Source organism: Eleutherodactylus coqui, chromosome 13 (genome assembly GCF_035609145.1).
Source record: "Eleutherodactylus coqui strain aEleCoq1 chromosome 13, aEleCoq1.hap1, whole genome shotgun sequence".
Lineage (NCBI taxonomy): Eukaryota > Metazoa > Chordata > Amphibia > Anura > Eleutherodactylidae > Eleutherodactylus > Eleutherodactylus coqui.
In genome coordinates this window covers 67,770,233-67,797,759 of record NC_089849.1, presented here as the reverse complement: position 1 = coordinate 67,797,759, position 27,527 = coordinate 67,770,233, and the positions used below count along the sequence as shown (strand labels likewise).

Genomic DNA, 27,527 nt, shown 5'->3' with positions numbered 1-27,527 from the left:
GGAGCGCTGTCCTTTATACGGTAACATACATATACAGAACAGGCCGACATCGGAGCGCTGTCCTTTATACGGTAACATACATATACAGAACAGGCCGACATCGGAGCGCTGTCCTTTATACGGTAACATACATATACAGAACAGGCCGACATCGGAGCGCTGTCCTTTATACGGTAACATACATATGCAGAACAGGCTGACATCGGAGCGCTGTCCTTTATACGGTAACATACATATACAGAACAGGCCGACATCGGAGCGCTGTCCTTTATACGGTAACATACATATACAGAACAGGCCGACATCGGAGCGCTGTCCTTTATACGGTAACATACATATACAGAACAGGCCGACATCGGAGCGCTGTCCTTTATACGGTAACATACATATACAGAACAGGCCGACATCAGAGCGCTGTCCTTTATACAGTAACATACATATGCAGAACAGCCCGACATCGGAGTGCTGTCCTTTATACGGTAACATACATATACAGAACAACCCGACATCGGAGCGCTGTCCTTTATACGGTAACATACATATACAGAACAGGCCGACATCGGAGCGCTGTCCTTTATACAGTAACATACATACACAGAACAGGCCGACATCGGAGCGCTGTCCTTTATACGGTAACATACATACGCAGAACAGGCCGACATCGGAGCGCTGTCCTTTATACGGTAACATACATATGCAGAACAGGCCGACATCGGAGCGCTGTCCTTTATACGGTAACATACATATACAGAACAGGCCGACATCGGAGCGCTGTCCTTTATACGGTAACATACATATACAGAACAGCCTGACATCGGAGCGCTGTCCTTTATACAGTAACATACATATACAGAACAGGCCGACATCGGAGCCCTGTCCTTTATACGGTAACATACATATGCAGAACAGGCCGACATCGGAGCGCTGTCCTTTATACGGTAACATACATATACAGAACAGCCTGACATCGGAGCGCTGTCCTTTATACAGTAACATACATATACAGAACAGGCCGACATCGGAGCGCTGTCCTTTATACAGTAACATACATATACAGAACAGCCCGACATCGGAGCGCTGTCCTTTATACGGTAACATACATATACAGAACAGGCCGACATGGGAGCGCTGTCCTTTATACGGTAACATACATATACAGAACAGGCCGACATGGGAGCGCTGTCCTTTATACGGTAACATACATATACAGAACAGCCCGACATCAGAGCGCTGTCCTTTATACGGTAACATATATATGCAGAACAGGCCGACATCGGAGCGCTGTCCTTTATACGGTAACATACATATGCAGAACAGGCCGACATCGGAGCGCTGTCCTTTATACAGTAACATACATATACAGAACAGGCCGACATCGGAGCGCTGTCCTTTATACGGTAACATATATATGCAGAACAGGCCGACATCGGAGCGCTGTCCGTTATACGGTAACATACATATACAGAACAGCCCGACATGGGAGCGCTGTCCTTTATACAGTAACATACATATACAGAACAGGCCGACATCGGAGCGCTGTCCTTTATACAATAACATACATATACAGAACAGCCCGACATCGGAGCGCTGTCCTTTATACAGTAACATACATATACAGAACAGGCCGACATCGGAGCGCTGTCCTTTATACGGTAACATACATATACAGAACAGGCCGACATCGGAGCGCTGTCCTTTATACGGTAACATACATATACAGAACAGCCCGACATGGGAGCGCTGTCCTTTATACGGTAACATACATATACAGAACAGCCTGACATCGGAGCCCTGTCCTTTATACGGTAACATACATATACAGAACAGGCCGACATCGGAGCGCTGTCCTTTATACGGTAACATACATATACAGAACAGGCCGACATGGGAGCGCTGTCCTTTATACAGTAACATCCATATGCAGAACAGCCTGACATCGGAGCGCTGTCCTTTATACGGTAACATACATATACAGAACAGGCCGACATCGGAGCGCTGTCCTTTATACGGTAACATACATATACAGAACAGGCCGACATCGGAGCGCTGTCCTTTATACGGTAACATACGTATGCAGAACAGCCCGACATCGGAGCGCTGTCCTTTATACGGTAACATACATATACAGAACAGCCCGACATGGGAGCGCTGTCCTTTATACGGTAACATACATATACAGAACAGGCCGACATCAGAGCGCTGTCCTTTATACAGTAACATACATATACAGAACAGGCCGACATCGGAGCGCTGTCCTTTATACGGTAACATACATATACAGAACAGGCCGACATCGGAGCGCTATCCTTTATACGGTAACATACATATACAGAACAGGCCGACATCGGAGCGCTGTCCTTTATACGGTAACATACATATACAGAACAGGCCGACATCGGAGCGCTGTCCTTTATACGGTAACATACATATACAGAACAGGCCGACATCGGAGCGCTGTCCTTTATACGGTAACATACATATACAGAACAGGCCGACATCGGAGCGCTGTCCTTTATACGGTAACATACATATACAGAACAGGCCGACATCGGAGCGCTGTCCTTTATACAGTAACATCCATATGCAGAACAGCCTGACATCGGAGCGCTGTCCTTTATACAGTAACATACATATACAGAACAGGCCGACATGGGAGCGCTGTCCTTTATACAGTAACATCCATATGCAGAACAGCCTGACATCGGAGCGCTGTCCTTTATACAGTAACATACATATACAGAACAGGCCGACATGGGAGCGCTGTCCTTTATACGGTAACATACATATACAGAACAGGCCGACATCAGAGCGCTGTCCTTTATACAGTAACATACATATACAGAACAGGCCGACATCGGAGCGCTGTCCTTTATACGGTAACATACATATACAGAACAGGCCGACATCGGAGCGCTATCCTTTATACGGTAACATACATATGCAGAACAGCCCGACATCGGAGCGCTGTCCTTTATACGGTAACATACATATGCAGAACAGCCCGACATGGGAGCGCTGTCCTTTATACGGTAACATACATATACAGAACAGGCCGACATCGGAGCGCTGTCCTTTATACGGTAACATACATATACAGAACAGGCCGACATCGGAGCGCTATCCTTTATACGGTAACATACATATACAGAACAGGCCGACATCGGAGCGCTGTCCTTTATATGGTAACATACATATACAGAACAGCCCGACATCGGAGCGCTGTCCTTTATACGGTAACATCCATATACAGAACAGGCCGACATCGGAGCGCTGTCCTTTATACGGTAACATCCATATACAGAACAGGCCGACATCGGAGCGCTGTCCTTTATACGGTAACATACATATGCAGAACAGGCTTTGACATTGGAGAGCTGTCGTTTATACTTTAGTATATATGCAGAACCGCCTCAGACATCAGAGCTATGCAGAGAAATCTCAATGTCAGAGGAGGGCCGACACTGGATTGGAAAAGGTTAATTTTCAAAAAAAATTGCTAAGAAAATCGTGACGACAGTTCAATTTTATGCATTTCCGTTGAATAATTCTAAGAAACCCACAACGTTCCTTCTCACCCGAAATAAATAAGATCTGGGCAGTGTGCGGGCGGCGGGGAAATTGGCTTTGAAAGGTTTAATATTAGCAAATGTCCAGATATTAAATGTGAGTTTTGACAAGTGTTTGCTGTGATCGGGGGAATAGGTTTTGTGTTGGGCATTATGGAGAATGTAGATTGACACATCTACAGTATCTCTTACCATCTCCTTCCTCCACCACGGCATGGACAACCATAGGATATACTTCTCGATCAAGGTCAAAGGTCAACTGAGAAGAAAAGTGCATACATATGTAGGATGTTATACTTCACTTCTTACATGTGATCTGCATTAAACAGAAATGCTGATGTGTAGATTTCATCATTATGTATTTGCCTCACCTCTTCTTCCCTCCACTCGGAGGGGTCCACATTATGTGATGGAAGACAGAACTGCTGGCTCACCCCCTTCTTGAAATGCACCGTTTCTGACTGCAGGTCACTTGATTTAGGAATATAACTAATGAAGATAAAAAAACAGTAAAAAGTTAGCAATCCTCATCCGCGATAGGCATGCCTCAGTGTAGATCCAGTATGGATATTACCATATCTTACACATATACATATGTGACATACTACATATGGACAGCCAGATATGGATATATAATACCACAATGGTCTGCAGTGGCATCTCCCACCTCTACAAGATTTTCATTTTGCCCATCCTTACCTGGCAATGCCCCCCTGAAACTCCTCTGTGGCTTGGTAATAGATGGTAATGGCTACTCTTGCATCTGTGTCAAATGTAAACTCCACATTGTAATGTACCTTGGGCCGGCTGCCTTCAGATCCACTGGCCTTCACTTCCTCTGTACACCTACAAAAAGGAAGACCATTACAAGATGTGGAAATATCAAAAGTTGAGAAAAGACATCCCCCTCCAAATCCTTTATTGGAGAACTTTAAACATGCAGAAACTGGCATCCCAAGCCCAAGCCGTTTCATATATGCAACACATTCACTGATCCCATACGTCTGCTGCCACTTAAAAAGGGGTTCTCCTTCTTCCAGCTCCATAGATTGCGCAGTGGCCCAGGTTGGTACTGCAGGCTGAGTCCCATTCACTTCAATAGAATTCAGGCTGCAATACCAACTTGGGCCACTGTGCAACGCAGGGAGCGGTTTGAAAAAAACTAAAAGAAGAAGTGGGACAACCCCTTTAAGGACAAATGGTAACCAATCACAAATTTCATGTTGTAACACGTGACAAAAATATGAGCGATATGGACTGCTGTGAGATAACTTTATTATAAATATGTATCACCCCGCCATATGACAATAACAAAACAGCAGCACATAAATGCAACATAGTGCTGACATATGTATGTATATATTAGTAACCATCTCAGCACTGGCCAATCAGGAAGAAATGCATAGTGTGCATTAACTAGTTAGAAAACTGGAATACAGAAAACAGGGCCCAGAACCAACAGACTGGAGCGATAGAACAGGTAGGCTGGGGTCACATGAGACGGAATTTCAGCAGAATTATCGCGGAATGGCCCTTCCCCCGGAAAATCATGAGATTTCCACGGGATAAGCACAGCCTCAAAACCCGCGGCCTGTTGGCATTCCGCTGTGGCTTTCTCTCCCCATAGAGAGGCCGCTGCGGAAACGAGAAAAGACTTGACATGCTGCGGAATTGAATTCTGCGCCACATGTCCGTTTTCATGCGGCTTGGCCGCAGCGTGTGGATGAGATTTTTGCAAAATCTCGTCCCCTTTGCTGGCTAATCCCGGGATTAGGCGCCACAGCCGGAACTGCCATGCGGACTTTCCACACTGAGATTCTGCCCCGTGTGAACCCAGCCTTAGTATATCTTATTACCCTCCTTCCCGGGACAGGATTTTGTCCTGAAACTGGAGGGTCGCTTTAAAGATAATCCGCCACCTTTCCTGACAGGTCTGTTCTTCTAGATACTTGCACTTCCCATGTAATAACAATTCTGGATCATCTTTTTTTATACATTTATGCAATTTCGCTATTATTCCTCTAGAACATTTATGAATAAATTGACAACAGGGTGTTACCATCCTCCTTGTCAAAGAGGCGTGTCTCTACACAGTGCGATACTGCAGCCCGGATTGGACAATATACTAATGGCTCTGTGTGTGCGGTACTCATGAAGCATTGTTGCACTTCACTACCCCGCCCGTCATCGTTAATTTGAGGGATGTAACAGACCAGAATATCTTAATACTAGAGCAGAAGTAGGATTCAAAGTGCTTGACAGATCATACACTAATGCATGACCACCAACAGCCCAAAATCCATAACCCCATAATAGCATGGCAGTATTTAGCAGGAGCTGATCACCTGACGAGACGCAACGTGTCCTTCCTTATATTGATCAGGCTGCGCAGTGTTTTCACAGGTTCTTGCGGGGAAGGAGCAGCATACGGGAACTAGAAGAGAGGAGAGAAAATAAATGCTTGAGGATCTCCAACACACAGAAACCATAGCAAACCCCAAGATGGCTGTAATGATGGCTCCATCAAATGGGCCTTCTTTTAAATTAAGGGGGTTTTCTCAACTTAGAAATATATGGAATACCCACAGGATGGGCCCTAGATGTCTGAGACACGCGAGTCCAGGCTGAGGTCCCCTGATCCCGTTCTACCTGGGCACAATGAGATGGCTGGGAACACAGAAGCAGCTGAGGTGGGCTGGAGGACCTCTGTTCTTGACACAAAGTGATGGGACCCATAAGACATTTACAACATCTCAAGTACAGTCCATTCTGTATATACGTACATTCCAATTTTTTTTTAATGTTTTCTTTTTTTTTTTTTTTATTTTAATGAGTTTTCAATGATGACAAACTAAAGAGCACAACCAAACAGGTGTCGTTCCTTATAAAAACCTTTATGTTTCTGTTGGATTCCGTATGAATCAAACAGAAAAAGTGCTATCTTTTATTAGATGCTGCCTTACAGAGAGATTTCCTCTAAAAGCTATGAAAATCTTAGTAATACGGCGCTACGCAGGATGCCTACGGCTCCCTAGTCCAAACTCTGTAAAGCTGTGAAGGCAGAAACGTGAACATTCTAGACGAAACAGCTCTGCAGGCCGTGTGGCAAAATGCGACACTGCATAAAATTAGTGGATTCCACCCGATGCCGTTCAGACATGGCATTTCTGATTTTGCAGTTTGGCTCCTAGGATGAAGCCAAACAACAGAGACCGTTCCCTAAGACAATATACAGGCTACATGCTCAAGGCCTGACAGTAAAGCGGTTTGCTAAGCAGGACTAAAAGAATAGTTAAAAAAAAAAAAAAATTATATTATATACATACATACACACACACACACACACACACATACATACACAATGTTAGGGATATGTTGCAATAGCCGCCTAAGTGGCCTATATATATATATATATATATATATATATATATATATATATATATATATATATATATATATATATATATATATGACATGTAGTGACTTTTCAAACTCGGACCACCAACCTGAGTAAAAATTCCTTCATGTACTAAACGCTGTGCAAATACGTTCATGTGACACAGGCCTTACAGATGCCAACCCTTACATATCTCTGTAATCAGCAAGATCCGTCAACAAAAGGCTAATGTCTACTAAAGGATGCACACTGGGCATCACGGTCTACACTCAGAGGAGAATGTGAAATAGGAAGGATTTAATTTAGTTTATGCAAATTTTGCAAAAGTGATCAATCATTGCAAATTGTAGAACTGAATACAGTGCATGTATGACAGGCGCGCCCCGAAGGGCTGATTCTTATTACTTTCATCCTACACTCACTGGTATATCACGAGGTGCATCATTTTATGAGAGCTTTAGATTGCCTTTAAAAGTTTACTGAACTTTTACCATCGATGATCTACCCTCACGATAGGCAGCAAAAACAAATTTAAAAAAATGCAAAAGTTACCAAGATCTGGAGTCTAGAGAACTAGGCATCCAGATAGAAGATCCTTGACAGCATATCAGGTGCAAGAAATTAAAAGTCATTTTATTCCTCCCGCATCAGCAATATTTAGACCACATTGGCCTTTATTAGGCATGCTTGATAGAAGGCCAGTATGGTCGAAAAGCCGCTGATGAAGAAATAAAACAAACTTTTTGCACCTGTTCTGCTGTCATAAATCTTCTATTTCTATCCTCAGTAGTTGATCGGTTGGGATCCGCTGCTCAGAATCCCCGCTGATCAACTGCTCACCGGGCCGACTACCAGTGTAGACAGTGCTGGAAGCGGAAAGCGCTGTCATCGGTGCAGCGGCCCAGAATGCTGCGGCTTCTAGCCCAGCCTGCACTGACAGTAGGCCCGGCAAACAGCTGATTGCAGGGATCAACTACTGAGGACCTACCTTGAAGATTGGCACTTTTACTATTGATGACCTTTTGAGGATAGGGGTACCCGGCCACTTTGGTTTGCTGACATGAAGATCGCTGTGTTGCACTGCAACATTACATCTAATGATTCCAAATGGGAGCACCTAACATGATTGCAGCAGTCCAAAAAAATCCCAAACCATTGGATTTTTGATCACAAGTCACATAGAACTTTGCAATCAAACTACATGCGACTTGCCTGGGATGTAATTGATATTCTATCTGTTGGGCGGACGTAGATTTATAACACCAGTTTTCTGAGTCTGATCTCTTTTAAGGATATATAATAACGAGTAGAATATTGGTTTGGAGTCCAATATCTTACAGTCTGATGTGCGGTTGTCAATTAATTGCTGGAGTATTTTTAAAGGGGAGCTGAGAGTAGTGAACGGGGGTCTTGGACACAGCTATATTTACTCCGACCCTGTATAAGCCCCCCTGTCCTGTCAGTCGGGTGTCACCGGCATGTTCCTCTTCCCCCTGGGAAGTACTCATTTAACCTTGCTACCACTAAAAGGACTGAGAACTAAAGCCCATTTATCTCTGGATTGCTCGTCATCACCTTACCCATGACTGATCATTGCCCAGACAAGCAGAAAAACTCCTTTACACAGAGTGAAGACATAAATGTGAATGAAAAGGAAATTAGGAAGAATGTCAATCATCGGATACTTTGTACCCACAAACATTGCATTTGTGCCCAGCACACAAAATAGAGGTTACCCCATCGGAATAGTTCTAGCGCTGCAAGATGATTGTTCTTAAGAGACACGCGTCTAGTGAAACTCTATCTTCATGGACGCAATCTAACAAGCGCCACTGACGAGTCGCCTCTATCCTGATATGCCATGGGGCAATATGGCTGCAAACGGTAGGGTGGTGCAGGGGTGCACTGCGACTGCCACACCGTCCCCACTACCACTTATCCCCTTATTGACGGCCAATAGTCCTTTTTACTGACCTAACCAATGGGATTTAAACCTGTACAGTAGAGATGAGCGAGTATACTCGCTAAGGCACATTACTCGAGCGAGTAGTGCCTTAGCCGAGTATCTCCCCGCTCGTCTCTAAAGATTCGGGGGCCGGCACGGGCGACAGGTGAGATGCGGCGGGAAGCGAGGTGGAGCTGGGGGGGAGAAAGAGATCTCCCCTCCGTTCCTCCCTGCTCTCCCCCGCCGCTCCCCGCTCCGTGCCGGCACCCGAATCTTTAGAGACGAGCGGGGAGATACTCGGCTAAGGCACTACTCGCTCGAGTAATGTGCCTTAGCGAGTATACTCGCTCATCTCTACTGTACAGCTATTTTCATTAGCCACTAGCCTACCACTAAGGCCAGTGATGCTACCATTTTGTTATTTTGGCTGCTGATAGGGATTGAGGTGGTGGTTGAATAATTTTAGGACACAAGATTTCAACCTTAGAGTACCGAAGTGTGCTCCTCACGCTCGGTCAGTGTAGACGGCATTATTGAGCTCGTCTCCCTAGGTGGTTTATCCATTATACCTTTTTTCCCCTAAGTAGATAAGTTCCTGATGAAGCTACCTCACCGTAGTGGAAACGCGTTGAACTTCTACTCCAAACTGGACTTTTTTAGCCAGTATAGTGACAACTTTAGTGGAATTTTTTGCCTCTAAGAAATTTATAATCAACAACTCGGTATAGAAATAGCGCTATATTAGACCCGGTCGGTTAGGGAGCACTCTTTAATATTTGTGGCGTTTTATCATTACAGCCACAAGGGTGCCTGACCAAGCCATTCAAAAGGCGGTATTTCAGGTTCTCAGTGCTGCTAATCTTTTTCTATTTTTACGAGTTGGGAACTCTTCTTGTGCGCACGTTAGATTCACGAATCAGTTTTAGATTTTAATTTAATAAAGGTTATGTTTTAGAGACACGGAATCCTTACAGTGAATGAAACTATTTCAAAGTTACCCAGTTGATTCTTCTGCCTCAGTGAAAAATGCACAGCTATTTTTATAGCAAAACCCAACAAAACCCAAAATACAATGGCGGAATATGGGGGGGGGGAATCTTGTGTGTTGCTCAACTTTTTTTTTTTTTCAATCCCTACTATAGCTATTTAAAAAATTGATTTATGGGAAAAAATTTTAAATCCAATTAAAAAAAAGTATCTGATGAATAAGTGCTCCTGCACTGAGCAGGGGGTTGGACCCAATGACCCTGGAGGTCCCTTCCAACTCTACCATTCTATGAAATTAAAGTTTATTGAACTTTTAAGACTCAGGCAGAGTCTAAGAGGCTGCTGTTCTAGGCTTGGCCGTGCACTACCCTAGCGATTCGCATCCTCAAGTGAGTTTGAGGGACTAAAAAACAAAGAAACATTTTTTCAAAGGGTCAAAGAAGTTCAATGAAGTGGGAATCTGAACGATTTATCGGCCATGTAAATGGCCCATTAGAATGGCTTTACATGGAACAAGCATCGCCCAAACAATTGCTTGAAAGAGCGAATTCAAATGACAGTCACTCCATGTGAAAATGGCCACCAACAGGGTTAGGAGCGATAAATCGCTCATTAGTCTTTGTTTTAACTCACAGTTGTTTGTATCCAAAAGACTTGCAAAATAATCTGCATGGAGATGCCCTCTACGAACGATGTGCCGGCGAACAACTAATAAACAATAAGCACTCTGTGTAAAAGCTTTCCAACAACTGTCAGTCGTGCGTTTCAGCGACTTTTCTAAGAGGCTACCTGAACGACAGCTGCTCAGTGTAAAAGCTACCCTTAGGGCTTCTGCGCACTGGCGATCGCGATATCACTGCGTTTTTTTTTTACGTGAATGTCCCATTGTGGGAGCCCTTAGACTCTGCATTTAGACATTCCTTTTTTTCCCCGTTTCATAGGAATAGAAAAGTGGGCCGCCAAGAACGGTGCCCAATGCACCCCATTGACTACAGTGGGGATTTGTGAGGGTTTTTCCCATCACTGTACCCAGAATAGTGCGGCATGCTGCACCATTTAGTCCAGGATGTTTGCCAGGTCTGAACGCAGCCTGATACGTCGGCATCTTATGCACAAATAATAATTAGAACATACTTGGCACATGCTGATCTCTACTTTGTGGGCAGGGGATAACACGTATGCCAGAGAAGAAAAAAGAAAGGAGACGGCTGCAATCTGGTTCCAATTAGAAGCCCTTTCTCATATATAAAACCCAGCGGTGTTCAGTCTGTGTATATGGAATATGGCATTGCACAGGTAACGTTGCATCTGGGTAGGGAGCTATAGCAGCAGCAGAAGTGTTAGCTTTTCTTATGACTAAATCAGCCATGTAGTCTATCCGGCCATTTTTAGACACGCTGTATGTGGGAAGAGGAATGAAGCGCAGCTCATCACCATGCATATTTCATTCGCACTCCTACAGACCAAGTTGGCAGTCCTACACGCCATGAATGGGTTACCGCTATGTATCAGCTCATTCTTCACACTGCAAGGTTTTAAAGTGCCCGAAGCAGCACTGATCAATAATATAACTAAGCGATCAGTGCTCATTTAAAGGCCCTTTTACATGCACCGTTGTAAACTGTATGGAGGCGAATCACGCAATTTTTTGCAGGTCCCATAGAGTTTGTATACTGTCACCACCACATTTCCTGTTAACACTGGGAGATATGTTGCCGACAAACTTATTTTTTAGCTCCCTACCTTGTTCACAGAGGACAACGCTCAGGAATTGACGTTCTTAAGAACTTTTCTTCGGCTGATTATTGACCCCTTTAAAAGGCCCTTATGTCTAGGCAAAAACAAAAAGTTCATCTTTGCCTAACGTTAGGCTCCTCTACGACTCCCAAAAGTATCTTACAATTAAAGATCTCAATTCCTTGCCAGTCCATTACTTATGAATGGTCCAGCCATAAGGTTCATGGGATCTACATGAATTACTGCATCCGGTGGTTGGTGCACCGTTAAGACCTGCAGTTAGGGCTTGTTTTTCAAAGTAGAGCTTTTATTTCAAGCCCCTCCTCCCCTGAAAAGCATGTGGTGCTACAAAAGCGCGGTATTGCCGCGAGAAGACGCAGCGATATTGCACGGACCAGCGATGCGATATCGCTGCAATTTTCTAGCGGCGATGCCGTGTCGCCCGTGTGAAGGAGGCCTAAGGCCCTGTTCACAACTCATTTCTGATGTACGATTAGCATGTACACATGAAAAGCTCCCAGTGTACACGTGTCCACACAGTTACATTAGCTTGATTGAGGCCTATAATAATAAGTAGTCTTTAAAATTGGGTGATGGATACATCCGGGTGTATGTGTTAAAGCAACCTTCCAGTTTCAGTAGAAAATTCAGGGGGAACAGGGGAAAGGAAGGTATATAACCAGCAGTGGTTCTCGTCTGACACCCATCCAATCCACCAGTTTCAGCCCCCATTCTCAGCTGTCCAACTACCTATCTGCACTGCTCTTTGATTGGCCATTGTTAATCATGTGAGCAACTCTGGCCAATCAGAGAGGAGGTATAGTGCAATGGTAGTCTAACACCAGTGCACGGTGTGGAATTAGGTAGTCTGAAGATTGCATCAACCATTGTGGATGGCCAAAAACTGGAACAGCGGAATCGGAAGGACAGCAGAGAAGAACAACTGCAGGTAATATACCCCTTCCGGTCCTGGGACAGAATACGGTCTTGAAATCGGAGGGTCGCTTTAAACGGGAGGACATAAACCTGAACAAAGCCTAAAACCGCATGCAGTTCATAGCTCCTGAGCGGCATCCTTATGTACTACCTAAAAGTTGGCTTCGGAAATATGACCCCAGTACGACAGCGATGGTCTTTGTGCAGGTTTAGCTATGGCCTCCTAGGGGAAACCAGCCGCAAGGGCTTTAAAAGGTGTTTACAAAGTGGATGAACGTGTCGACAGAAGCATCCAGTCTGCATTCATTTGATTGAATCCATGCGTATAAGGATATACGTTATATACACACGCATGCATATATTGCGTTGTTACACAATGATGTTCACGACGCCGTAGTGAATTAATGAAGAACTGGGAAGGTAAAGCCACAACCAAACCGATTCTGGTCAAGTAGCAGCGAGGGTTAACACTGCATGTGTGCAGGATTAGCTCTACACGTGTAAGCACTGTGATCCGTCCCTGCATAAGGGAGGCGGGGGTATCCTGGTGTGCCCCCAACACATAGGCTCACGCTAGACGGAGGGGGCAGTGTGTGGACTTGTAAACAGATAGATGCTTTGCTGGCTTATGTTAGGAAGCAATTAGAGGGATGTTCTGTATACATGAACTGATCGCTATGGAGCAAAACTCTGCAGATAAAACACGATTGCCTTAAGAGCATTTCACCCATATGGCATGCATTAATATAGATTTTTTTTTTTTTACTAGGATTAAGAGCATAGACCACCGAGATTACCAAAACAGCAGCAATCAGTGCACATACCGTGACGGGGCGACTCCCGAGGAAGTTCAGGTCGCTGTTTTCACCAAAAAGGTAACCTTCAGGATGGCTGGACTCAAATTTCTCTCCACCCATGATAAAATGGCTTGCAAAGTAACTTCCTGCGAATAGAAAGATGGACAAATCAGAAAACATAGGCACTGCATTATATTCTGCAGGCGTAACTATAGGGGATGCAGTTGAACCCGTGCCCACGAGCCTTAGGAGACCCTTAGACCCAATGTCCAGGGGCGGATCCGATTTACGGAAACAATGCAGGTCACCCATGCGGAAGATCCACAAATCAAGCCGCCCATAGGAATACATGGGCGTTCGCAAATGAAATAAAAACCCAAACAAATAAAGCCACAGCACTCTCCATTTCAGTGCGGATCACGCATGGATGGCTTCCATTGAAATCAATGGAAGCCATCCGATCTGCAGATTCCGCGGGAAAACAGGAGTTCAAAGAAAAAAATACCCGGACTGACCACTCATGGGTTTGAATTTGCATACACATCCTTTAAGGTGGTGGCTTGGCTGACTGACAGCCAGGCTCCTGCTCTAACTGCCAAGAGCAGAGAAACCTCAGATCCTGGCAATTTAAACCTTTATATGCCACAAGGGGGTTCCTTCTGTCACCTATTGGCACCCTGCAATGCAATTGCAAAGTACCAATGGATTTCAATAGAACAACCACAGTGTCCTCTGCCATGGGTAGGATCGGATTCCACTGAGGGCTCCCACCTGTGGACATGAGACGTTAAGGCCTCTCTTCTCCATAGAGGGAGCCCAGTACTATGAATAAAGCATTATAGTTGATGGTCCCAATACAAATTTTGCACTGGGGCCCAGAAGCTTCAAGTTAAACCTCTGTGTGACACTACATACTCTAGGTTGTAGCCGTTCCCATAAGAGCTAACAATCTAAAGATCTGGAAAAGATGAGGGCTGCATGATACAAAAATGTATCACCACAACTACGATAACTGTTGTCATTCAGCTTCAAATCAGAATGAAAGTATGCAGAGTTGTCCAATTCCAATAGTGCAGCAGCCTCAGGATGGTCTCAGATTAGGAGCTGGTGACAACCCCTGTGGGAGCGGTAAAAATGGTGTTCACTAAACTATCATTGCATTAGGAACAGCTGGCGAGTGACATCTTGTGATCAGCAACGTGGCATCACAATTTGATCTCTGCTAATATACTGACCCCTCCTTGGCACAGCAAAGACAACATTTGGCAGTCATGGGCAAACGTGACTTGAGTGACTTTGGCAGTGGGCAGATTGTTGGTGCCCATTTGATGCCAGCATTTCTGAAACAGTCGCACTTGTTAGTTGTTCCCAAACCACGGTAGCAAGAGTGTACCAAAACAGGTTGAACCATGGACTTAGAAGATCACACAGTGGCAGAGAACGGGTGGTTGATCCTAGAGTCAAACATCGGGTGGCGCATCTGGTATTTCAGCAACATGCCATACTGGGCCAACTGACCCAGTACAACAGCAAGAAAGTAATCCAAATTTCCACAATGACCATGCGGTGTAACTTGTGCCGACTGGGGTTCAACAGCTGAAGACCAACAAGGGTGCCCCAGGTGATTCCACGACATCGCCAACAGTGCCTCGCATGGGCCCAGGAAAGAGGTCAATGAACCCTGGACAAATGTCAGATGGTCATATGGAGCGACCAGCAGGGCTGTGGAGTCTGTAAGCCAAACCTCCAACTCAGAGTCCTCAATTTTTTCCGACTCCGTATATTAATAAATTTACTGTATTAAAATGTTAACATCAGGCTTTTCATCACCATTATAATAAAATAATCAAACTATTCAGATAGAACCTAAAATATCTTTAATGGAATACAATTTCAGAAAACAAAATTTTACCAAAATTGTAAATCGACAATACACTATGTCGAATTTGTTTCACATTCCCTTTAGTAAAAGTCCCACTTCCTGCTGGACCATTCGGATGGCCAGGTCCCCATCTGGCGTAACCAGCATGAAGCCGTAACCCATGGATGTACCACTGGGGGTTCAATAGGCTGGTGGTGTCGTGGTCTGGGGAGCATTTTCCTGGCATGGCCTAGGACCGTTGGTCATCATACCACAACCCTCGAATGGTCAACGCTACAGGGACCTGTGAGCTGACCATTCATATCTTCAGGAAGCCTTCCAACCTTGGTGCCATCGTTCAACAGGACAACACTGTGTCTTTGAGCTCGGAGCTATAGGAAGTGGTTGGAGGAACACAACTGTGAATTCTCCACATTGCCTTGGTCCCCAAAGTTACCAGACTGTAACCCTATTTACCATAATTGTGATATACTGGAAAGGGCTATAATATCTGCTCCCACTAATCCGCAAAGTGTGCGCCAACTGACAGAGCTGCCGTAGCCGGCATAGGACGAGTGGAGTATGGAGAAGGTTCACCACCTTGTGGAACCTGTTCTTCGATGTCTGAAAGCCATCCAACAAGGTGGACCAACCCGTCACCGAGGGAGTGTTCCTAATGCAGTAATGATGGAGTGTATAATCGGAAACAACCAGAGAAAGTTTTCAACAGCTTGGCAGAAAAGGAGAACTCAAGGACATATGTTTACTAGTGTTTTATTTTACGGGGATTAACTCTTTAAGAAGGGATTACAACATGGACCTTGTCGGGTGGTAAGTGATGTATTAACTCCAGCAGAACATATGTACGATGGAAGTAACATATGGCAGCAGAGGCACTGAAAATTACTTAATAGGGGGAATAAAAGTCAGAGAAATGACTCCACACAAAATTAGAAGACCATAAAAAAACTAAATGTGAAATATCAGCCCACAATTAAGAGTATGCAGCCGAAAGTCATTAAGGTGAGCAGCCTTTCTGAAGGTCTGACAGAAACCTTATGAATAATCCATATTGGAAGGCCTGTCAGGAGTCGAACGTCTAGAATATATTAAGTATAATTCAATGTATGACCTATTTATACCAAACCCGTGTGCGAGTCAGACAGAGCACAGTGACACCGAAAGGGCAGTGACCGCCGCCTCTGCCACCCCAGCGCCGGAGCAGAACTGACTTTCAGGTGGCAAGGGGTTAATCCGTGACATGAAACAATTTAACACTCATAAAATGCTAGAACTTCCTCTACACAATATATTATTCATGCAGACGGCTTTCTGAATTACCTGCATTATTTAATAGCAGAGGTAGAGGTGCAATGAAGGATGAGGCCTGGAGATGTGGGGGGGGGGGGGGTGAGTGGTGGGGGGGACAATACTGTTATAGCAAAATGGGAGTTCATTTTAAGAAGTTCTAACAAAAGGACCACCTGAGATGTAACAAAATGTGAAGAAAAAAAAACCAAAGAAAGTTAACGCGTCCACTCATGGACTTTGAATTTGCATACACATCCTTTAAGGTGGTGGTTTGGCTGACTACTGACAGCCAGGCTCCTGCTCTAACTGCCAAGAGCAGAGAAACCTCAGATCCTGGCAATTTAAACCTTTATATGCCACTAGGGGGTTCCTTCTGTCACCTATCGGCACCCTGCAATGCGATTGCAAAGTACTAATGGATTCCAATGGAGCCGGAAGCCTGACAAAAGGTCCTCCATGTCTACAGTGTAAGTCAGCCTACTAGGCCCCGCCCACCCAGAGTCTATTAGGCTGCTGCCATAGACTTAGTAGAATGCACTGCGTAAGTAGTGCAGTGTACTATTCTAGTGATCAAACAATCTTATTTTCAAATCTCCTTCAGGCAAAGAAAAAAAAAAGGCGTCAAAAAGAATTCAATAAAGCGTAAAATAAAGAAAAGAGTATTTGACTCTCCCCCCCCCACTAAAAACCCATATTAAATGTAAAACATATTTAAAAAAAATTTTTTTTTCAAAACGCAACACATAATAGGCATTACCGCTTTCATAATGACCCCGACAATGAAAATATTTTATTTATCTCGCATTGTGATCATAAAAATGGTTTTAAAAAGTAATGCTGGAACTGATAGTTTTTGCATTTCCCCCCCCCCAAAAAAAGGAATGAAAAGCAATCCAAAAAAGTCACATGTACCTCAAACTGTTACTAATAAAAACTACAACTCTTCTTGCAAAAAAACAAGACCTCACAACTCCATTACCAGTAAAATATAAATTCTTTTGACCTTTGAATGCGGCTTCGCAAATTCAATTGTTTTTCTTTAAAAACATGTTTTTATTGTGCAAAAGTAGTTAAAAAATTTTTGCTATAAACTTGGTATGGCAGTAATTGTGCTGATCAACATAAGAAAATGCTCATGTTATTTTTACCGAATGGGGAATGTTGTAAAAACGAAACCCAAAAACAATGGCAGAATTTCTGCACAGGTTGGTTCCCATCTCACACTTCCCCTCCCGCCCACAAAAAAAAAAAATGTTATGAAAAAGTTCTACAACACATTATATGAACCTCAGAGTGGTGCCATTAAAATTTACAACTCTCCCCCACTCCCCCTCCCCCCCATAAAAGCTCTCCTACAGCTAAGTTATGAAAATCACTTGGTTTTAAAGGCACAAAATAGGCTAGCATCTAAGGGGTTAATGCGGTGGCAATCTGTACGGAGACTCAGTTTTCCAGAGGTCATACACTTGACAAGCGCTCTACTCCATCGCCTCCTGTCATTATTGGCAAGCAAAGCATCTACAGAATAACAGCGCCGTCTGCATTTTCCAATATGCATAGATGACAATTTTAAGGAACTGCACGCATGACCCCATTGTATAAAATGGGATAGAAGCGGGTCCTGGGAAAAATCTGCCTGGTCACACCGAAGCAGGAAATAACAGGCCGAGGAGCGAAGTGGCGCGCTGACAATAGAGAATGACATTGCTTGCTCTTAGGACACTGAAGAAATGACAACAGCGCTGCAGAGACTCCTGCCCCTGTGCGAGGCTCTGCAGGGCTGATGCAGCAAGTTAATGCAGTCACGCTGGATGCAGACACGCAGGCTGCTGTGACTATTGTCTGATCTACAAAGCCATGCTGCTACAGTACTTCCAGAGAGCCATGCATACACGTGACATATATATATATATATATATATATATATATTTTACAGCCCCCCGCTTCCGTCACACAGCAAGATGTGACATGAGGGACAGATCTGTGAAACACCCTCACACTTACTCTATATACAAAAGGATGTGGCTACAATAGCTGCTGTGCCCCCAGATGACTCTTCTCGGTGTACAAACTCATTAGAGATATCTAAAAAAAGATCTCCTAAAAGCATTCTGCACTTTCTGCCAACACTGATTAGAAGAAACTGCACCGTCTTCCCAAGTCATCAGAGAACTCCTATTGTAGGGCTACTTTCTTTTCACATGCAAGAAACTCGACCCGATATGGGATTTTTACGGCAAGGCAAAGTGTTTTTGATTTTCAAAAATCAAACCGTTCCTGTGAAATTGCGATCCTTAAGCGCATGTTTCACGTACGTGATAGGATCGCAAGTGTTGACTTCAATGGGAAACATTGCATGCAATTTCAATGAAACCTTAAAAGTAGAGATGAGCGAGCATATTCGCTAAAGGCAATTACTCGAGCGAGCATTGTCCTTAGCGAGTAACTGCCCGCTTGGAAAAAAAGATTTGGCTGCGGGTGCGGGGGAGCGGTTAGTTGCGGGAGTGAGCAGGAGAGAGCGGGGCAGGAGAGAGAGATCTCCTCCATGTTCGCCCCTGCTCTCCCCCGCCGGCATCTGAATCTTTTCTTCCGAGTGGGCAGGTACTTGCTAAGGGCAATGCTCGCTCGAGTAATTACCATTAGCGAGTATGCTCGCTCATCTCTACTTAAAAGCCATTACATGGCAAGCAATGGACGAGGCATTCCGAGGGAACTCCCAAAGATAGAACATGTAGCGATTTTTTTCTTGTGTGTGAGAATCGGTTGTTCGAATGAATCCATTCAAAAGACTGTATTACATATTCGTGCGAGTTTTGCGCGCATCGCATCGTACAAGAATATCGATCGTGTGATTAAGGACACTCTTGCACTATCGTTTTCTACAACGTATCACAAGCGTGGGTTTTGCGCACAAAATATGCAGTAACTAACTTTACATGACCAGCAATGGTGCCTCTCACACAGCCCGCGAAATGCGGATACAACATGCACTATCTTAGCTAGTATTACGCAGCAAGAAAGTGTATGCGGATTTGTTGGCACACATCAGTAAGTGGTGTACTGCGCCCTTCTGGGTGCTCACCGCGCGGGACGTACGTGCGTGGTACAGTTGTAGGCGCTGGTAATTATATATTGATACATTGGAGAACTGCATGAATAGCAATTCCTTAATACAGGGTGGGTCATGGAAAAGTAGCCCGCCTCTGATCCCAGCAACACAGTCTTATGAGAGCTGTGTAAGGCCGGTTTCACATGGTCAAGATACTCGCACGAGATTTGTGCGTTGCGAGACGTACGAATATGAACCCCGTTCTTTTGCATGTGGTCATAAACATGGGTGAGGCGGGAAAATAAAAAAAACTAAATGCAACATGTATTATGTTTAGGCGTGCCCTCCAATCTCCCATTGGTTTCCATCAGGCCTGTGGCAGCATCGCACTGCGTGCTAGGTGCACGCGAGTGCGATGTGATGCGATGCGATGCAAAGCGATCCTCCGCTGCGGCTGACTGCTGATGCAAGGTGGTTTCGATACAAACATTGCTCGCATCCAACCTGAAATAGCACGTTAGCGAGCGCAATATCAGGCCAAGTTACGTGGCTCGATATCACACTCGCCCATGTGAAATAAGCCTAAGGGTACGTTCATACAGAGCGGAAAATTCAACCAATCACAGCACAGCTTTCGTTTTACCTTAGGCTAATAAGAAATAGCAACCAATCACAGCGCAGCTTTCATTTTACCTCAGCGGTATAAGAAATTGAATTTATGATTGGTTGCTATGGGCAACAAAGATAGATTTTCCTCTTAGACAGGTTCCATAAGAGTGTGGAGCCGGCCTAGTTTTCTGTGGCCCTCCCTGTTTAATCATATTAAACTACTATCAGAATGAAAGGCTTGCAAGAATTAGGGGCCACAATTCCCGCTTTTATGGTCAATCACTAATGGGAATAGATATATGGAGCTACGGACGAGGATGTGCATGGGGTGCTTCATGGATGTCTATGGGAGAGCCACTGACAAGTGTGTGAGGATGTGCATGGGGTGCTCCATGGATGTCTATGGGAGAGCCACTGACAAGTGTGTGAGGATGTGCATGGAGTGCTCCATGGATGTCTATGGGAGAGCCACTGACAAGTGTGTGAGGATGTGCATGGAGTGCTCCATGGATGTCTATGGGAGAGCCACTGACAAGTGTGTGAGGATGTGCATGGAGTGCTCCATGGATGTCTATGGGAGAGCCACTGACAAGTGTGTGAGGATGTGCATGGGGTGCTCCATGGATGTCTATGGGAGAGCCACTGACAAGTGTGTGAGGATGTGCATGGAGTGCTCCATGGATGTCTATGGGAGAGCCACTGACAAGTGTGTGAGGATGTGCATGGGGTGCTCCATGGATGTCTATGGGAGAGCCACTGACAAGTGTGTGAGGATGTGCATGGGGTGCTCCATGGATGTCTATGGGAGAGCCATCGACAAGTGTGTAGCTACAGGGGTTGCAAAGCAAGCAGCAACAACAGGAGCCCGTGGGGCCTGAAGATCGCTAAGCCACATAAGACACCCATATTATACGTGGATGGCCCTGAGAAATAACGTTACACCTGCAGAACCCCATTTAATATGTATATACAGTAATTTGTGGAAAAACCCCTTCTACACTGGTATAGAGGAAAATATTACAAATTGTGGGGGTATTAATGAGTAAAAGCAGCATTTCTAGTCAATTATTTCTAAAATTAACTATTTCTGTAGGAAGCACATAAGCAGCACGGGGATTTAGAACATTTTGACAAGCTTATAGACCTTCTAGAAATGTACCTGAAAACTGGGTGTTACCAGTAGGGGGCGCTTTACTACTATTCAATAAATGTCAGACTAAGGCCACGCCTCTGACAAGACAAATGGTAACACCCAGTTGTCAGTGTATTTATAAATATTCAGGAGAAACAACAGAGGAACAGCACAGTGTAAAGGAAAGGCGCTCCGGATTTGTCTGTTCCAGTAAATATTCGTATTCGCTACAGCATAACACGCCGAGGTGTAAAAGTGGCACAAAAAGCAGTTTTTTTTTTAAATTACTCAATAATGCACTTTTTAATGCTATAAGTAATTGGAAACCGTTATCTTACGATTCACCGATGGTAAATCCGGTCCTCTGCCTTTATCAGTGTTAAAAATGGCGCTACTAGAACATCTGCAAAACAGGCGATTCAAGTGCCCTTGGCGACCTCTGCGTCCGTTCCGTTAACAGACAAGTGCTATATGTATTATAGCTTCCATATGGAGAACATAAAACACCCGACATTGTAACTCGGCTGAGGAACAATGAGGTCATAGGCTTTACTATATAGGAGGACTTTTTGGGCACAGATGCCCAACAAGCCGCCCCAGCGCCAATCGTTGCTGTGCTTTTACAAAGGAATGAGCATCGCTCAGTGAATGGAGGCGGAGCAGTCTGGGGATCATTCCATCCCACCTTCATTCATTCACAGTAAGCTGTTTAGATAGGCCGGTCCATTGTTCTGTTTTCCGCATGCAGAAACTGAACGGATTCTCGTTGATCGATCAGTCGGGGCGTGCTTTTACACTGAACTATAATCTTCAGATTCCCACTGGATGCAGAAATGATTTATCGGCTCATGTAAAAGGGCTCTAAGGGATGATCCGCTTTCAATAATCTTAAAATGGTCCTGACGATACGGTCATTGCAAGGAACTCTATGGTGTAAACTCGCAATATGTGTCCAATTCCCCTGCAGTGCCACCACAGGTGGACTAAAGCATTACACAGTACCTGTTACGGGAGGATAATGTTTCTTTAAAACAGAGCAAGTAGATGCGGGTCCAAAACTGGGACCCTCCATGAACTCCGAATTGCTTAGTAGGGCATTTAAGATTGGGTTTCTAAATAAGAAAACCCCTTGAAGGAAGAACAGTTTCTGAACACTACACTGCAGGGGTCTATCGAAACGGCCGTATTTTCAGGCCGTCTGCTGTTCGCGTTTTCTGCGGACATCCTGTAACCTCGTAATACCCTACAAGGCTATTCCCATGGTCCGATTTTTCACATGCACGAGAATAGCATGTGCAGGGTTTGTGAACATCGAACAGTGTGCAGTTCGATGCGTTTCGTGCCCACACGGATGATCACGTGATTATATAGCCTAAGAGCTCTTCTCACGGGATGATTATCGGGCGCTGAAGTGCCCAACAGTCATCCCAATGATCATCGCTCCTGTGCTTTCACACAGGAGTGATAATTGCTCAGGGACTGGAGGCAAAGCGCGCCAGAGATCTCCAACCACCTCTATACACAGTAAACAGGCAGCCACTCATAGATGAATGACTGCCTGTTCACACGGGCCATTTGATTTTTATGCCTACATAAACTGAACAACAAATGATAAGCGAACGAATTATCATTCGCTGCTCAGTCGCTTGCAGGAATTACACTGAACTGGTTGTTCCGTTTCTCACGATCCAGCAATAAAATGAACGATGATCATTCCGTGTGAACGGGCCCAAAGACTTCAGGTTGATTACAAAAGAACACCAAATTACTGTCTACAGTCACAGATAACATATGAGGGGCATTAGTCCCTAGGCAGATCCTTGGGGGTAATGTGATGCCCTAACATACAGAGCTTTGCCTTTGGACCCAACAAAAGACGCCAGAGCCTTTAAATGTTTACATTTCACCCGGACAAATTCCTTATAATTTCATGGAAGGTTTCAGGGGCAGTAATTGATATTCGGCTTAAGCAATTTAATTAGATAGCGCCATTTATTGAAAAGGAAATAAAATATAAAAGTAACGGATACAAGTCCTCGCCCACCATCAGCATCGTGCCTCTCCTCCCCAGTGCTCACCTGACTTGGGTGGGTATCTGTAGACGGAGTTAGATGGCATATCCACCTCTTCAACTCCTGCGTGCTGCCGGCTTGTTAGCGCCCCCATCCTCACCAACAGGAACGCAGCGGTTCTTATCACTGACCTGCCATCTCACCAGTCACTAGAATAAAGAGACGATATGACCGTTATCAGGTAAACCTATACCATCTTACTGTGAAACACGAGACCCCAATGCTACAGCCATGCCGTCTGAAAACGTAACCCTGCCGGGATTAGATCCTGCTGCCCAGCAGACCTCTATACCCAGGATCTTGCTTTATGACCCTGCAGTATACAGGCCGGTGCCACTATAGACCACGAGTGCCAGGGTGACGGCCACGCTGTACTGCCTCAGGGCCGGTCCACACTGTCATCAAAACGGATGAAAATCTAGGGTTTGATGGACCCCTAGGCTGTAGAGGGTCAAACAATGAGTACATTTCACTACATTTAGTAAGGCGTACAATTCTGGGAGTTTTTGTGGAACTGAGAAGCGTAGCCTACTACGATTTGCTGCCCCACAAAAAAAAAAAAAGTTAAAATTTTTCATGTACGCTTCTCGCCTACTTTAAAGTTCGAGTGTGCACGAGTCCTTATGGACTTTGTGGAGGTTCGGTGACATGAAATGCTATTGATCTCTGCCAGTTCATGGTGGGCACCATGACACAATACCACGCACACATCAGAAATAGTGAAATGTTACTATGGGTACAGTGCCAACACACTGGCACAATGAAGCTTTGCCATTGATTTATAGTGCCCGTGTACAGGCACAATGCACACAGAAAAGCTTTACCATGGGTATATAGTGCCCACACACTGGCACAATGCACACAACCAGTAAAGATTTAGAATAGTATAAATTGCCCACACACTGGCATAACGTACCCATCAGACACACTAAAGCTTTACTATGGGTATTCAGTAACCACACAATGGCACACAGACACAGTAAAGCTTTAACATGGGCATATGGTGCCCACACACTGGCACAATGCACATCAGACACAGTGAAGATTTACCATGGGTACAGTGCTTGCACACTGGCACAAAGCACACATCAGAAACAGTGTAAAGTTGCCATGGGTACAGAGCCCGCACACTGGCACAATGCACACAAACACAGTGAAGATTTACCATAAGTATATAGTGCCCACACACTGGCACAATGCACACAAAACAAGACACAGTGAAGCTTTATCATGGACATATAGTGTCCACACACTGGCACAATGCACACGTAAGACACAGTGAAGCTTTACAATAGGTATATAGTGCCACACTAGACACAGTGAAGCTTTACAATGGGTATATAGTGCCCACACACTGGCACAATGCACACATCAGACACAGTGAAGCTTTACCGTGGGTATACAGTGCCCACACACTGGCACAATGCACACATCAGCACAGTGAAGTTTACCATGGGTATACAGTCCCCACACACTGGCACAATGCACACAAACACAGTGAAGTTTCACCATGTGTACAGTGCTTGCACACTGGCACACATCAGAAACAGTGAAACGTTACCATAGGTACAGTGCCCACACACTGGCACAATGCACACAAACACATTGAAGCTTTACCATGAGTACTTACTGCCCACACACTGGCACAATGCACACAGACACAGTGAAGTTTTACCATGGGTATGTAGTGCCCACACACTGGCACAATGCAAATCAGACACAGTGAAGCTTTGCCATGGGTATTTAGTGCCCAGACACTGGCATAATGCACACAGATACAGTGAAGGTTTACCATGGGTATACAGTGCCCAGACACTGGCATAATGCACACAGATACAGTGAAGGTTTACCATGGGTATACAGTGCCCACACACTGGCACAATGCACACAGATACAGTGAAGGTTTACCATGGGTATACAGTGCCCACACACTGGCACAATGCAGATCAGACACAGTGAAGCTTTACCATGGGTATATAGTGCCCATACACTGACACAATGCACACATCAGACATAATGAAGCCTCAGCATGGGTATATAGTGCCAGTACACTGGCACAATGCACACATCAGACATAGTGAAGCTTCAGCATGGGTATATAGTGCCAGTACACTGGCACAATGCACACATCAGACATAGTGAAGCTTCAGCATGGGTATATAGTGCCCGCTCAATGGACACATCAGACATAGCGAAGCTTTACCGTGGGTATGCAGTGCCCATACACTGGCACAATGCACACAGTTACGCTTTACCAAGGATACATAGTGGCCATACACTGGCACAATGCACACATCAGACATAGTGAAGCTTTAGCATGGGTATATAGTGCCCACACACTGGCACAAGGCACACATCGGACATAGTGAAGCTTTAGCATGGGTATATAGTGCCCGCTCAATGCACACATCAGACATAGCTAAGCTTTACCATGGGTATATAGTACCCACACATTGGCACAATGCACACATCAGAAACAGTGAAACTTTACCATTAGGTACAGTGCCCACACACTGGCACAATGTACACAAACACAGTGAAGCTTTACTCTGGGTATATAGTGCCCAGACACTGGCATAATGCACACATCAGACAGTGAAGCGTTACCATGGGTATATAGTGCCCACACACTGGGATAATGCACCAATCAGACACAGTGAAGCTTTACCATGGATATATAGTGCCCACACACTGGCAAAATGCACACATCAGACACAGTGAAGCCTTACCATGGATACATAGTGGGCATACACTGGCACAATGCACATAGACATAGTGAAGCTTCAGCATGGGTATATAATACCTGCTCAACGCACACAGACATAGTGAAGATTTCCCATGGGTATATAGTGCCCACACACTGGCACAATGCACACAGACACAATAAAGCTTTACCATGGGTATATAGTGCCCACACACTGGCACAATGCACACATCAGACACAGTGAAGCTTTACCATGGGTATATAGTGCCCACACAATGCACACATCAGACACAGTGAAGCTTTACCATGGGTATATAGTGCCCACACACTGGCACAATGCACACATCAGACACAGTGAAGCTTCACCATGGGTATATAGTGCCCACACACTGGCACAAGGCACACATCAGACACAGTGAAGCTTTACCATGGGCACATAGTGCCTACACTCATCACTATAATCTGCCATCTACATACCAAGGAAGTAGAGCCCTGCTGGCTGCCATCCTACTACTCGCACCCTGGGAGTGACAGCACCACCCTCATCCATGCGGATCTCACGCTATATATAACCCCATACATCGTGCCCTGTATGTGCCGCGCAGTCCCTGGCATCAGACCCCAGCCCTGGCTGCCCCTCCCAGTGACATCTAATGCCCCGTCTCCCAGCACCCCGCCCGGCTCCGGTTACCTGTCCGGCTCCTGACACCGGTCCCCGCAGCAGCTGCAGCACACACCGGTGACGTCACTCTAGCGCTGGGAACCCTCCCCCTCGGCCAACTCTACCATTGATGATGAAGAAGGCGGAGTTACCGTCCCCATGACAACCATGTTCTCTCACACGGGAACCACGTGTTTAAAGTCCCAGTCGGGGGGTGGGCTGGACTGAAAGCTGTGGGAGGCGATCTGGCAGATGATTGACATGCCGTGTGTGTCGTAGCCCCGAGGCATAGCGAGGCCTGAAGCAGCCGATAAGTATGCAGAGAGAGGCGGTGATAAGTATGGCGGCCCTGAGAACGCAGCGAGGAATCCGAATGCGGAAAGGTCATTGATAGAAACCAGCAGGAGAAGACTGACGAGGAGCGCCATCTAGTGGCCATTCGCGTCATTACACGATCAGTTCGTGACCTGCACTTTTTTATGGACAAAAATAATTTGTCTGGTTTTTATTTTCTGTTGACAATTGCTTAATTTTTTGCAGATTTTAGGCCGACTTCTGCAGGAAGATACAGAATCTATGTACAGTACAATGTTGGTAAATGGGGTTTTAACATTTTTTACTAAAAAGAGTGGATTTTTAAAACTGCTGCACACTTTAAATTGAAGGAGTGAAATCTGATGCAGATCTGCACCAAAATCCATGTCAAAGTCAGCAGCAAGTCAGCGACACGTGTACATAACCTTAGGGTGCATTCACACATAGA

General features: G+C 45.1%; 1 protein-coding gene across 4 annotated transcripts in view; it reads right to left on the bottom strand.

Moving 5' to 3' along the window:
* RNF157 (ring finger protein 157) overlaps positions 1 to 26,876 on the bottom strand; it is a 63,552-nt gene extending 36,676 nt beyond the window's left edge. For 3 of the 4 annotated variants that reach the window (XR_010787557.1, XM_066587288.1, XM_066587290.1), the window contains exons 1-7: positions 26,795 to 26,876; positions 23,406 to 23,548; positions 13,393 to 13,511; positions 5,912 to 6,000; positions 4,266 to 4,412; positions 3,938 to 4,055; positions 3,759 to 3,825 (exon numbers count right to left, since the gene is read on the bottom strand). Coding sequence is in view for 3 of the 4 variants with exons in the window: in XM_066587288.1 (XP_066443385.1) it covers positions 3,759 to 3,825; positions 3,938 to 4,055; positions 4,266 to 4,412; positions 5,912 to 6,000; positions 13,393 to 13,511; positions 23,406 to 23,493 (628 nt within the window). In the remaining variant the exon portion in view is untranslated. Of the gene's footprint in view, positions 1 to 3,758; positions 3,826 to 3,937; positions 4,056 to 4,265; positions 4,413 to 5,911; positions 6,001 to 13,392; positions 13,512 to 23,405; positions 23,549 to 26,580; positions 26,696 to 26,794 lie in introns of those variants that run through there. The other variant, XM_066587289.1, reaches the window with a different exon arrangement.
* Positions 26,877 to 27,527: the final 651 nt, after the last annotated feature.